General features: G+C 37.8%; 1 protein-coding gene across 1 annotated transcript; it reads right to left on the reverse strand.

Moving 5' to 3' along the window:
- Positions 1-1562: 1562 nt before the first annotated feature.
- On the reverse strand, positions 1563-7933 carry LOC141807788 (uncharacterized). Its single transcript, XM_074693997.1, has 7 exons — positions 7815-7933; positions 7530-7618; positions 4982-5086; positions 4087-4881; positions 3291-3433; positions 2741-2850; positions 1563-2640 (listed from the first exon to the last, which is right to left on the reverse strand). The coding sequence occupies exons 2-7, from the start codon at positions 7606-7608 to the stop codon at positions 2502-2504; spliced, it is 1371 nt and encodes a 456-aa protein (XP_074550098.1). The 5' UTR covers positions 7609-7618; positions 7815-7933; the 3' UTR covers positions 1563-2501.
- Between the last annotated feature and the right edge of the window lie 6514 nt (positions 7934-14447).

The raw sequence follows: 14447 nt of genomic DNA on the forward strand, positions 1-14447 counted from the left end.
ACTGACTAGTAAAAGCCATAGACTGTATAAAGCTAGTGGTTTTCCAGGATAAGGACTCAGTTTCCCATGAGCACTGGCACCCACTGACCTGAAGACGTGACATGTGGGTTGAAATGAACATTTTCACAAATAGATTAACCTGTGTCTTAGCCTTTGACTTATATTTTAGCCTCTGTTCTATCAATCTTCTGTTTAGCTTTCTTCTGCTCTTCTGTCTTTTTTGTTTGTTTTTTGACAGTCCAGCTCCAGTGTCTGTCATTACAACAAAAAAAAAAATACAAGACATCCTTTTCAGCGGTAAAAATGCATTTAAAACACATATGTCGCTTCTCACTGCACTGAAGAAAGAAAACAGTTGGACCAATTTAAATATTGCTTCAATTGGTCACACCTAAATAAATTAAGTTATTTGAAATTAAGTTGGACTGATGCAAAATATTGATTTTAGAACAACCACATCTTTAAGTTCATTTGGCTTAATCAATTGTGTTGATTGAACTTATTAACTTCATTTCAAATAACTTATAACTTGCAAATTATTGAATTGAAACAACTGAAAACTTTAAGTTGGACTGATGCAAAATGTTGATTTTAGAACAACCACATCTTTAAGTTCATTTGTCTTAATCAATTGTGTTGATTGAACTTATTAACTTCAAGTTTTCAGTTGTTTCAACTCAATAATTTGCAAAACCTGTAAGTAAAATCTGACGAGGTGTTTTTATACTTTATTGCACTGTAAAAATGTGACAAGTTGAGCTTACTTAAAAGAATCTAGGAAAACAATTGCACTAAAAAGGTTTGTGAATATGACTAATAACCTTAAGCTGTGTTTACTCTATGTCTACAACGCTGTGGAGCACAGGCAGCCAGGACAGGCAGCCTATGCCTTGTAGCACAGACGGACAGCCAGCACAGTGGACCACAGACAGCAAGCTGTTCCATGCCATGGAGCACAGACACACTGTCCCTGCGTGGTATCTTAATGTGCATCAGGGTCTAATATCCACAGCGTTCCCTCCTCATCCATGGTTTTTCCTTTTGGGTTTTGCAGATTATTGAGTTGAAACATCTTAAATCTTTGAGTTGGATTGATGCAAAATGTTGATTTGAGAAAAATTAAAATATTTAGTTTATTTGACCTATTAAGTTGTGTTAAATGAACTTGTTAATTTCATTTCCAAGAACTTTATTTAGGTGTGACCAATGCAGCAATTAATTTAAGTTGGTCCAACCACCTCTTCTTCTTTTTATTAGTTGTAGCGACACAGAATTTCAAGTTGATATGATCCACAAAAATACATTGGAAACCTTAACTTAAAATATTGAGTTGGATTGATTAAAAAAAATTACATCACTTCAACTGATTGAAGATTCCCTTTTTACAGTGTGCTAAGCTGTGAGAAGAATGCTAACCAAATGAGAAGCCAGGAGGTTAAAAGGAGTACAAACATGTACTTATATTAAATTTCTGTTCAGCTAACAACACAATCAAATTTCTGTACTGATATCTGATTTGAAATATTATGAAGAGTGCAAGTGATTAATCCTGTAGAAACATGTGAATTATCCAAATATGTTTATTTATTTTTCTTTTTATCCATTATTACACAAAATAAATTGAGTCAAACAAAGGCTGGAATCACAGTATTAGCAGTCATCTTCTTTTGTTGAATTTGAAGCACAGAATTCTTGGTTAACATGTAGTGATTCATCACAGCATAAATCATTACAATTATCAATTTTACCATTTCTATAGCTAGATGTGTGCACTCCTGGAAAAAAAAAAAAAAGCAAAACCACTCTCTGAAAGCACATTTTGAGTTTGTGATTCAGTTATAGTCAACCTGGAAATGCTGATCTCTACACAAGGTAAAGTTTGAAAAAAGTCTTATACAACAGTTATTGCTTTATCATATGATGGTTTCACTGTAAATACAGGTATCACAGGGAATCTTTGTACCCTTTACAGCGATATAGTCCCACATTTCTAAAACAGTTTGTACACAGCTGTGTCTCAATCCATGGGCTGGAGTCATCGAGGGACCCAGCCTTCTTTGCCGGTCAGAGTGCAAAAGCCAAATCGATCAAACAGTTTGGTTCATGGAGGATTCTCTGTTCATTTCCTCAACCTATACAGGCCAAAAACCTGCGTCCCATCGCATATGATAGGAAGCAAGCTGGCTAAAGTGTCTAACCTGGTACTGCTCACATCACATAACTGATACCAATATTTCCAAGGTCATCTCCAAGGTCAATGCATGACTTTTTTAAAACAGTAGGACACATCTGTTGGCCTTCAAAGGCTACAGTCCCTGAATTGAGACACACGTTTAGTTTTCTATTTAACAGCTCATTACAAGCTACAGCAAATTAGCTTTAATATGTTAGCGAGGCTTTGTTTCATTTTTTTTTTTTTTTTTGATACACTCCTATTTCTGTACACGCAACAATCTGGAGTATGTTGACATTTGTAGTATAATGTGTTCTGCTTTGCAGTTTTACTTTTGACAGATAAAGTTTTGAACTATGTCACAGCTCTCGTCGTTCCATTCACCACTCCCTGACGCACGGTGCCAGAATTCAACACAGTCCTGCTCCTTCCCTTTATGGCTGTTGGGCTGGCCTTTACCCCAAAACCTGCAAGGAGGAAGAACAGCCCAAGAATAGTTTAAGTTATCTTTTGCTAAATGATGTTAAAATGATTTTGATCTTGGAAAATAAAAGTTGATTTATTTACGCTGTGGCCAGCGGTGTCCCGTCAACCCATCTCCACTGCCCCTCTACTCCTTCATCAGACAGGCCGATCCATACCTCTTGGTCACTCCCATACAAGCCGTTGATGAAATCCTGTAAAGAAAAGAAACAGAGTTATCCCCGAAGCTAACTCAGACATTTATCAGTAAAGATGAACAGCCTCGGCCTCACAGTCACAATCACCACTTGAACTACTACTCGTCACTTAGCGAAAGTTCAGTCAGGAAGACTGGGTGCTCACACCCATCTGCTGCTTCACTCACTCTATTCCGCTTCTCTCCATCAGCTGACTAGGGGTGTGTCAAATTTTCAATCCAATCTCAGTGACTCCACTTCAATCGTAAGTTTCTTTTTGCATGTCACTATTTTTTTTTTTTTTTTTCAAAAAGTTTGCACAAGCCACTGCTGGGATGGCACTAAAAGTGTCCACCAGACAAGAAAATACTGATTTATGCAGCACATTCTTTCTTGTCTGTCCTGAAGGAGCTTATATGCCACATATGACACTTTCACATTGGTTTCCTGTTACATACCATTTGATCCTGACTCTTTATGGTTGCCAGGTCTGCTCCCCTGGCTTTGCAGAATTCTCGGGCTCGATTCCAGGTTTTCTTGAGAACTGAAGTGAAGTAGCAGCTGTTTTCAAATTTCCTCCAACCATTAGCACATTTGTTTCCTGGGAATGGGGAAGAGTTATTGGATTAGAGATAAGACAAGATACACTTTATTGATCCACCGATGGAGGAGGAGCAGAAGCTTCCAGAAGAAGCAGGAAAAACAAAGTAAAAACAGTTAATAAACAAAACAAAAAGACGTATATTAGCAGTCCTTCATCAAAATAGAAATAGAAACAGAAAATACTTAGGACAGGACAGGACAGGCTGCAGCCAAAGCTCCTCTAAGGTCTTTTTTATGATTGCTATTTTATTAATGTTAATGTTGTCATTAACATGTATGTGTTGTTAGTTATCTTTAATTAGTCAGTTGATTGTATCTAATATTATTAAAAGGTGCTTTTCTGTCCTCACCAAGCCACGTGTGAACAGTGTTAGTAGTCTAAGAGTGTCACACATAGTCTGGTATTTTGGGTGAAACAACAGTGTCCTCTGCTGGACAAAGTTGTGATGTGCTCTGTCTGTTTTGGTTTGTAATGAGCTCAGCTAAAACATTTTAAACTGAGCCCTAGTCACTTTTTTCAAGACCAAAGTGTAATTCATTCAAATAGCGTGAGGATGGATTTTCTGTCAAGTGATAGTGACTCAGATAAATCCCAATGGGTCTGACTTTGTAACATTATAAACATTAAGCCTTGAAATATTTTCTGCTTACCATCAACAGTTGCATTCAGTCTCTGAATTTCTTCCTGCAGCCGGTCTTTCTCAGCAGTCACATTGTTGTTTTGCTGCTGAAACTTTTCTTTTTCTTGTTCTACAATTTTACATTTCGTTTTAAGCTCCTGTTGCTCATTCTCATATCTTCCAAACGCCTTTTCCAACTCTGCAATCGATTTCTTCAGTACCTCTGTAGCTTCCAGCAGGAGGGCCTTCTCTGCAGTCAGGTTCATGTGACTGACTGCTATCTTGTCCATTTCAGCGGCGGCTGAGACCCATCTTTCTCTAAATTGTGCTATATCCTTCTTCAGGTTTTGGTGGCTTGTGATCAGCTCATCTTTTGATCGGCTTGCATTACTTATTTTAGTCTTCAATTCGTCTCTTTCTTTGGTCACAGAGTCAAGACTGGCATGTAACTCCTTCTTGCGTTTGAGCACCAAATCATGTTGCTTTTGCAGCAGCTCTTTGTCTTTAGTCAGGGCTTTGTTATTCACCTGTAACTGGTATTGAGTGGCTTTTAGCTGTTCGGTCTCTCCACTTAGAGTGGCTTTACTGGCCTCTAGCTGGCTTTGACTAGCTTTCAGATTGTTTGTTTCCTCGGTCAGAAAATTGTTAGAGTTTTGCAAATTTTCCGCCTCTTGGGTGGAGTATTTGTTAATGTCCATGTACTGATCACGATTATACTCAAGATACGTTTTCTTTGCGTGCACTGCCTTCAAGTTCTCCTGCAGATCCACTTTCTCTCTCTTCAGGCCTGTTATTTTAACAATAAAGTCTTCCTCTGATTTTTGTTCTGCAAAAAATAACAGAAAAAAATTAGTCAGTGATACGATCGAACACCAAGAAACAATTTGGATTTTAAGAACAAGGGGGAAAAAAAAATGTAGACTCACGCTGAACCCCTTGAGCTATGACCCCAACCAGCAGCACAGCACACAGAATGCCAAGGCAGACTGTTGCAACCCGGAAAGGGTTGTTCCTCAAAGAACCATCTGTGACTGTGTGGGTGGAAACAGAAACTTAGCATTAAGGAAGTCTAAGAGCTGCCATCATGTGCCTCTTCTGTGATGTAATATAAGAAAAATGCTTGAACAAACATTTCTTTCCAGCAAAATAAAACAAAAAAACAAAGCTGACTTATATATAACAAGGATCAATCAAGTACCAGCATGGTGATGCACTTTTACTTTGGTTTTGTTGTCTAAAAAGTGAACTGCATCCAAATGCGACAAACAAACCACAGAGGAGCATTTATGGCATGTCACAAAGAAAAGTAAATCAATCTATTGGTACCACGTTACCAACATTTTTTTCCTTCATAAGTTCATAATCACATATTAAAATAAAATATTTGTATATTATTAATTCATATCTTATTAATATTCATTCATTCATGTTCAGTGTCACGGGTGTCTGGAGTCTATCCCAGCTGTCATTGGGCGAGAGGTGGGGTACACCCTGGACTGGTCGCCAGCCAATCACAGGGCTGACACATAGAAACAGACAACCATTCACTTACACACTCACACCTACAAACAATTTAGAGTGACCAATTAACCTGATGAGCATGTTTGTGGACCGTGGGAGGAAGCACCCGGAGAGAACCCACGCATGCAAGGGGAGAACACGCAAACTCCACACAGAAAGGCCCACTGGCAGAGGTGGGGATTTGAACTGGCAACCTTCTTGCTGTGAGGGTGCAACGCTAACCGTTTCGCCACCGTGCAGCCATCTTATTAACATTTAATAAAAAGAATAATAAAAGTTTGTGGCCTGTTGGTTTCATTCAAAAGATGTCAATAAAGTTTCTGACTAACAGAAGTGCTCCAGGTTTGCAGCAGGCACAGGGTAATACACCGTTGACTGCTGATTGGACTGGACAGTTTTTGTTTTTAATTAAATTGCATAAATTTGTTCAGGGTCGCTGCTTGTTATTGAGGGGTGATGGTGGGTGCTGAAGCCAGACCAGCTGAGCACCACTGTTATGAGGCATGTAGAATGTAGTGTTATGACAAGCATGTTAAGGGTCATTGTAATTTTCTTGACACAAGTTTGCCAGGACTCACTCAGAGATATATTTTACCCATTAATTTGGAGGATGATGAATCTCTTCATTCATGATGGCCTGTAAAACCTCAATACTAAGGGGCAACATCCAATCAGTATTTTTTTTTTTTTTTTAAATTTATTTTATAAAGGGACCATGTGCAATATCCAACATAAATGTCACCATTTGATGCATTGTACCCGAGTTAGCTTGGAGCTAGTTTACATCTGCAGTCCCTTGGCAGGTCACAATTAAAACATCAAAAATGAAGCCTATGCGAAAGTGCTAAAAGTTGCTGTTTGTTGTGAATCTGCTTGAGGCTGGCTGCAGGAAGACCAGGAGTCACATAGACACCCAGCCATAAAATCAGACTTTTACGGCATTAAAATCATATTTACAGCCTGGTTCAAAAAACAGCTCTGGTCTAAAACACTGATTTCACTATCAGCACACACTGAACGGTGAGTGAAATTTTTGTCTATCTTTGCAGTTTAGAAGTTATTAGGATCATTTGATTGTTCAATCAGAGGCACAGTTCAGGTCACATGACCACTGGGCGCCCTGTAGCTGCTCAAAAAGAAGCTCACAGCAGGTGTCATAGCGAATGTGGCTGTGTCTGCAGATTGGCTTCATTTCACGGTTTCAGGAACAGACAGGTGGCGGTCTGAGGCTACATCCATGTTTTAAACAGTCTATGTCTCAAACCTGCTGACTGACCGCACCCATGAGGTCAGTTTGTCCTAAAAGTCAAGCTAAATGCAATCTTTTTTTCTTTCTTTCTTTCTTTTTTTACACAATTTGTTTCATTTTAAAGTCATAAGCTCATTTTTGGTAGTTCCCATGAGTGATGTCCCGTCCCGCTTACCTAGTGCAACATGCAGATCAGCACACCCTTATTGCAATGCACTTAGGGTCATGCATTTAATATTGGGACAAGAGTCTCAGATCTCTGTTCCTTCAGTTACTCATGCCTAAACAGCAGTCGACTTTTTCATTCAATTTTTGTACAGGAATAAACTTGATGTTTAGTAGAAAGTTACATCTGAGACTGAGGTTGACTAGAACCAACTGGTGACACTCCCCTAACCTGTCCCCCCAACTGTTTACAGGAACTTAACAGAACTTTAAACACAAAAACAAACAAGCTTTAACCAGAGTCAATTCTGAGCTGATGGAGTGTTTTCTCTCTGTAGCTCATTCCAAGGCATTACTTTAATTTTCTGTGTCTGATATCCAAATTATTATAATTCTTTTCTAAGTATTATTTTTCACGCCTTTAATCAGATAGGACAGTGGATAGAGAAATTATGGCCACAGATTTTCAAGTCATTGTTCTCTCATGTCACATTTTTTAACAAGAAACTCATTTTAGAATGAAGCTCATATTTTATTACCTGAATCCTGAAGCTCACCGTCGTTGGTGAATTGCCTGTAGCCATTTTTACTGGTGTCAGTCATTTCTGCGTCCTCCATGGGTGGCTCTCTACAAAATAAAAGAAGGAAACAAATAAAAAAAGAAATAGTATCATTAACATTTCAGAAGTTTCCGATATGCAGTTATATTAGAACATCCACCTCCCTTAAAGACTTTTCTGTTATACGAAGTCAGCCTTTGTGTTCCCACCTCTAGAAATGTCATCAAACCTAAAAGAAAGACTTTAAAAAAGAGGAAAAAGTACCTGTGCTTGTAGAGCTGACAACCAAGGAAAAAAGAGTGAGTCTCTCAGGGTACAGTCAAGATCATTCTCCAGCTTACAAAAACAGCTTGTTAGTGCATCATTATCCTCGTTTGAGTTTGTTGGACGTGTGGTCAGAGAAACAGGAACTGGGGTTGGTCAGGAAGCAGAGCAGGAGCCTCCCACTGTGCCATCCATGTGAGAGAAATTTGTTCCACTGACGTTAAACTTGATCAGTGAATCTTATCTCTAACAATCAATTTATGGTTTTTGGCTCAGAGAATCTGTAAAGCATGTTTTTTTTAATTTCTTGATTATTATTATCATTATTAGTTATCCAACAAACTTATAAACTCAGAAAACACAAATTTCAGTACCAATAATACTGAGAATTATTTTTTCTTTCCTTTATTTATTAATTTTTTTTATCATTTCTTAAAAAAAATTAAACCACTTTTTATATTTATAGTGAATAAAGCAGATACACTTTGTGTAATCATCTGAGATCTGCAACAGTGAGTAGCTGACAGTTTGGCAACAGGAACAGATTTGAGGAAGGGTAAGATTTCACATAACACAAAACTGCTGAATGTGGTGTTTTCAATTCAACAAACTAAAGAAAAACCTATCGGCAGATTTACTGACACAGCAAAAGATGCACCAGGCCGTCACTTTTTCTCTTCATAGAAGAGAAAATCACTGAAAAAAAACAGCATCTGGAAAAGATAGTTCAATGAGAGGTTGTACGAGGTTCTCGTTGATGGTACGGTTATGACTTCCTGTCAACTCGGCTGCTTTGTTGCAACAGCAGGAAGAGAACTGGTAAGCCATAGACAGAGGCAAATCATGGCCTGAGGTCCTTTTTCGTACGACCCCCAGAGTGTTAATTAATGCTCTGAAATGAATCATGTTCTAACTTCAGTGTTCAGTTACATTGTCAATCAAGGTCACAAACAACAACAAAGTCTACCTAGCAGTGGTTTGAACAAGGGGGGCAGGGGGGGCCTCATTAGTTTCATAAGTCAGTAATGATGACGCAGGTGTTTGACCACATTAAGTGACTGTTTTTTCTTTTTGTTTGTTTGTTTTAAATCCTCTTTTTCCCCCCCAGAAATCACCAAAAGAAATAGTTGATAAAAGAGCATCCAAATGTTGTTTTCATGGTTAATAAATATGCCAAGAGCTTACAGCCCTTAGTCATTTTCCCACAAAGTGTGGCCTTCGAGGAGAAAAGTTTGGACACCTCTGGTGTGTAACATCATCATTATCTGCGGGCAGAGCCAGTTTCACCAAGATTCATAACTTACTTGACTACATATGTCAGTGTAATCGTACCCCACGTTGAGACATTTTTCAGAAATGTGATTTCTGTGAAAAAGCTTATTGGTTTTAGAGCCATTGCAGGTGCAACACATACCTGTATCTATTTAGCTCTAAATCAAATCAAGCATCCGTTTATGTAGTCGTAAACCTGACATTTATTGACTTTACACTGACCTGCTGTGATGTGATAATCCTCTTTTTCCATATTTTAGCTTGTTGTGGTTTCTTCTATAGAAAGGATGGTTTCAGTTTGTGCCGCAAGTCAAATAATCCTTTTCCCCGCCCGCAATGCTGCAAACTCATAAGTTTGCAAACAACGCCAACTCTAAAGCTATTATAACCTACACTGAGTCATTACTGCAATGCACAAAGGGTTAAAAATTATTAAACCATAGGAAAAGAGATGGATTGTGATCTCACTAACAGATAGCATCTGCTATAGATTTAGTTAACTTAACTCAACATAATTTCACTAATCAATGGATATACACAAAAGGCAGCTTTACAAAGCAGGTATACAGCTTTGTTTTATCTTAGTTCTTAATCCAACATGTCTGGTGCCCTCAGAAAAATGTCTACAGTGTCTGGGTAAGAAGAGTCTTCAGTTAAAGTTAGTTCACTGCTGACTACATTAAAAAACACACACAAAAAAAACATGGATTTCAGAACAAGCTCGTCCTCATGCTCCACTGTACTGTAAAATGTGATTTTACAGGAAATGGTCTGTAATTTTTGACAGATTTTTCCAGTTTTCTTATAAAACAACAAAATGCTAGTAGATTTACAGGTATTCTTCAGTATTATTCAGTAATTTCACACAGTCAAAAAAAAAATCTGAATGTTACAGTTATTTACCCTTAATTTTTACAGTACTTTCTCTTACTACACAGTAAAAAAAAAAAAAAGAACTGTGAAAAAAAAAAGAAAAAAAGAAAGGTAAATGCACTGGCAGCAATGTTTCCAGAGAAATAACATAAAATTGCAGTCAAACGCTGTAACATAGAATTATAAAAAAAAAAAAAAAAAGTAAAAAAAAAAATGATTTTTTTTGTGTTTTAATAACAATGTTATTTGAATTACACAGACAGCCCATGCAGTGTTGCACAGGCAGCATGTTCTTCCGATGCAAGATTTTAATGTTCAGCAGAGTCTTATATCCTCTGTGTGCCCTCCTCACTCACGGTTGCAAAACATCATCTCAACAAAATGTTTTTGCTGTAAGAACTCTTTGCATCGTCACTATATTGAAGGTGTTTGACCTTAATAATTTAGGAAAAATCCTTTAAATAATGGTATTTTCTATAAAATAAGTATTATTACTGTAAATCTGCAGACATTTATCTTTAGTTTTATGTACAGAGTCTGTTTTTATGCATTACAAATTTGTTATTGTACATGGGTAAAATGATATTTTCACAGGAAATACTTTCACTGTATTTGTCTGGAAAAACTTTGCTGCCAGTGCTTTTACCACTTTTTTAAACAGATATTTTTATTCTAAAGTGTGGAAGTCCTTCAGCTGCAGTGATCCAGTCATCCCTGGGCTGTGGTTAACTAATTAAACCTTGGGTTCAGATTTTTTGGTTTATGTATGTTGGCCCAGTAAATTCAACTTTGCTATGTGTACTCACTGTACTCATTCATTCATTTTCCAAACTGCTTATCCTGTTCAGGGTCGCAGGTGGCTGGAGCCAATCCCAGCTGTCATTGGGCGAGAGGCGGGTACAACCTGGACTGGTCGCCAGCCAATCACAGGGCTGACACATAGACACAGACAACCATTCACGCACACACTCACACTTAGGGACAATTTAGAGTGATCACTTCACCTGATGAGCATGTTTTGGACTGTGGGAGGAAGCTGGAGAGAACCCACGCATGCACGGGGAGAACACGCAAACTCCACACAGAAAGCTGGGAATCGAACCAGTGTGCTTCTTGTTTCTTGCTGTGAGGCAGCAGCATTAACAGTTGTGCCACCATGCAGCCCTACTCACTCTATAAGACTGATAAATCCCTTATTACACTATGACACCTGTCTTTGTTTTTTTAGGCTCAATGCACGTTTACATATTCACTCCATAACAGTCACAGATAACCGGAATGATGGGATAGAAAGGTGTTCTCCATTTTTATTTTATTCTTCTTTTTTTAAACAAACTCAAATACATTTTGATTTTAACTGGGACTGTTTGGGTTGTGGAGTCCTCCCATTTTCATCAGAAAGTGATCAAAGTACCTTCTTAGGACGGCTAAAGACATGAAACCACATACAGCACATAAAGCTGCCCATCCATTTCAGTTGCTCAGAATGTCTCTGTGTTACTCCTTCCATGTAAACAGATCCTCTCTTAGCTTGTGCCTACAACTTATCACAATAGAGGACAGGTGGCATAGAAAAACACATACTGTCAACTCAAACAAAAACCCATTTCTTGTACTCAAAATATGAAATGCTCACACTTGTTTATTTATTTATTTTCATATTGTTCACTTTGGCTGATATCTCTGGCCTCAGATTGGGTTTGGTCTGATGACAGGAACACCTTACCAGGTGGGGGCACCAACGCTGTACATAACACAGACCAAAGAAGCATTTCAGTAAAGTGATCACAATCAGAGCTTTATTTGTCTGAGTGCCTAACACTAAGCTCTGCCTGGTCAGTGTGATGTTCTTATATTGGTGGGAAAATTTATTTCAACAGCTGACAGATCTGAAAGTATTGACCTTTTTCGCCTTCTCGCAAAACATGCAGATGGTTGCTCTGTGCACAACAAACATCAGATGGAGTGAGTCCTCCTGTTTTCAACTCATTTTAACTTTAATATTTGGTTGGTCAACCTTTTGCAGCAGTTATAGCAGCAGATGTCTCCAGCAAATCAGTATATTTCCAGAGAACTTCAACACTAATGCTATGCCATGCCCTCTGCAACTCAGGCCAAATACTTCCTTTTGAATGTAAAATAGATTTGTTCAGTTAATTTTAAAACTAATCCAAATCTGCTGGATGGGATTGGGGTCCGTCTATCATTTCAGTGTTTTCCTTTTCATGGAGAAAATGACCTAAATCAACTTGTGATGACTTCATTCTTTGTAATATAGAGCTTAAGGAGATAATGATGACTTTTTAGATTTTTTTATTCATTTCATTTGTATTTTGAGGATCAGTTTAACAAAAACAATGATGTCAATGTATCAATTCACACCTGGGTGTGGCAGGTTAACCTGGTCCTGGCCTACCCAGACAGAGAAATAATAATAATAATAACATTATTATTATTATTATTATTATTATTATTATTATTATTATTATTATTATTAGTAGTAGTAGTAGTAGTAGTAGTAGTAGTAGTAGTAGTAGTTGTAGTAGTAGTAGTAGTATTAGTAGCAGTATCATAACAATAATGGATTTTATTTATAAGGCATTTTTCATCCAAAGATCTCAAAGTGCTACAACTTCATGAAAACAGAGAATAAGAAATTAGAAAAGATAGCAATGAGCATAACGTATTTTGGCCCTGATAACACAAAAGTTTAGAATACATTCAGAAATTCAGAACTACCTCTGCATAAAATGTGTGCTATTCATTATGCTGGCCCTGACCATGAAAGGAATTAAAACCTTTCATACCATTTTTTTTTTTTTTTATTCATTAAAAAAGAAAAAAAATCTATGTCTGAGCCTAAATGCATAAAATGAATCACTGAGCAGGAATGATATTACAACCCTGGACCATTGATGTGGCTGCCCTGTTCTCTGACTGTTGCAAGGAAAAGCACAAAACATGATTAAAATTCATGAGAATATATATATATATATATATATATATATATATATATATATATATATATATATATATATATATATATATATATATATATATATATATATATATATACACACACACACACACACTCCATTCCTTGTGGACTAAAGTGCCTGCAAGAGCACTGTGAGCATTTGACGCCAGAATGAAGTTGACTAACACCCAGAGGTGTGTTTGTTCACGGTATTAAAGTTTGATATCCACCTCCCTTGATAAAATTATCAAGCAAATGAAATTCAGGCACTGATTTAATTCAGATGCTCGTCATGGATGAGTCAGGAACCTAAATAAAGTTCATGGTATTGAAAAACACAACATATTCAGCCCTTTTGTCTGCAGCACAATCAGATGTCCTGTTCTATCTTAGTCCACACTTACCTGCACAGACATCTCCAATGTTATGTGTCCAGTTAGGGGACAAAGGATGTGCAGAAACACATTATTACTCCTGTAGCCACGAGATTCAAAGACAAATTGATTGGGAATGTTCTTTCACTCTGTGTTGGAACTGAATCATTCAAACAACTAGAGGAAATAACATGGCATGATGTCATGAAATCAAGAAGATAATCAGGATTTTTCCTTTACTTTTTTATGGGAAGCACTTTGACTCAAAGAGGGTGAATTATGCTCCACCAGCTTTTACACATAAACATAAAGTAACACTTCTGGATATATATAAATATATGTGCATGTTTATGTGTGACGTTTTGATAATGCTGTGGTTTGATGTGATGGGGGTGTGTACACTCTGCTGGCATTATGTGGCGGGTCACTGTGGGTGTGTCTCAGGGGTTACAACTAAATCCACTCACCTGTTGTCTGCTGGTTTGCTAATAAGGGAGGTGAGTTGGGATTGACACTTGAGGGCCTTTTTCAAACCGCCCCCTACACACTTTCCCTACCCACTACCCCTTCGTTTGTGCGTTCTCACTGAGGGTCCGCCACATTAAGGGCCATCTCAAACCGATCTGCGGGGAGGTGTAGTGGGCTATAAAACCCTCCTAAAGCGAGTCTGCATGGATGCCGACTCACTGAACACGTGCAGCGCCAAATTGTGTCCGGTGTCAGCCATGGAGGAAGCAACAGACAAATGAAAGTTCCACGCATGTGTGCCTTCACAAACACTGTTAAACTAACACAAATATTTAATGATTGTCAAGCAGATGTTCACAACTTAAGATGTACATGTCATTGATTAAGGCCTGCCTTGCATTTGTTCAGACATTTCGTGTTTGAGTGTTTAATATTTACAGGGACTGTCACAAAAACAAAAGACTTCATTCAAGCGAGAGTGAAACATGAGAATCTCTTCAATAAAAAAAGAAATGCAGCCAAAGAAGTAAGTTTCTTTTGTCTTTGCTATGTTTTCTTTTCTTTTTTTTCTTTGTATATTTGTTTCCGCCTGAGAGAGGGAAGTTTCTGTCCCAACGCTGTATTTATACCCTACACCCTGATGAAGTGAACTTCATTCAGCTGCCAGTG

This window comes from Halichoeres trimaculatus, unplaced genomic scaffold (genome assembly GCF_033239565.1).
Source record: "Halichoeres trimaculatus isolate MK-OKI-2021-1 unplaced genomic scaffold, fHalTri1.1 fHalTri1_scaffold_2, whole genome shotgun sequence".
Lineage (NCBI taxonomy): Eukaryota > Metazoa > Chordata > Actinopteri > Labriformes > Labridae > Halichoeres > Halichoeres trimaculatus.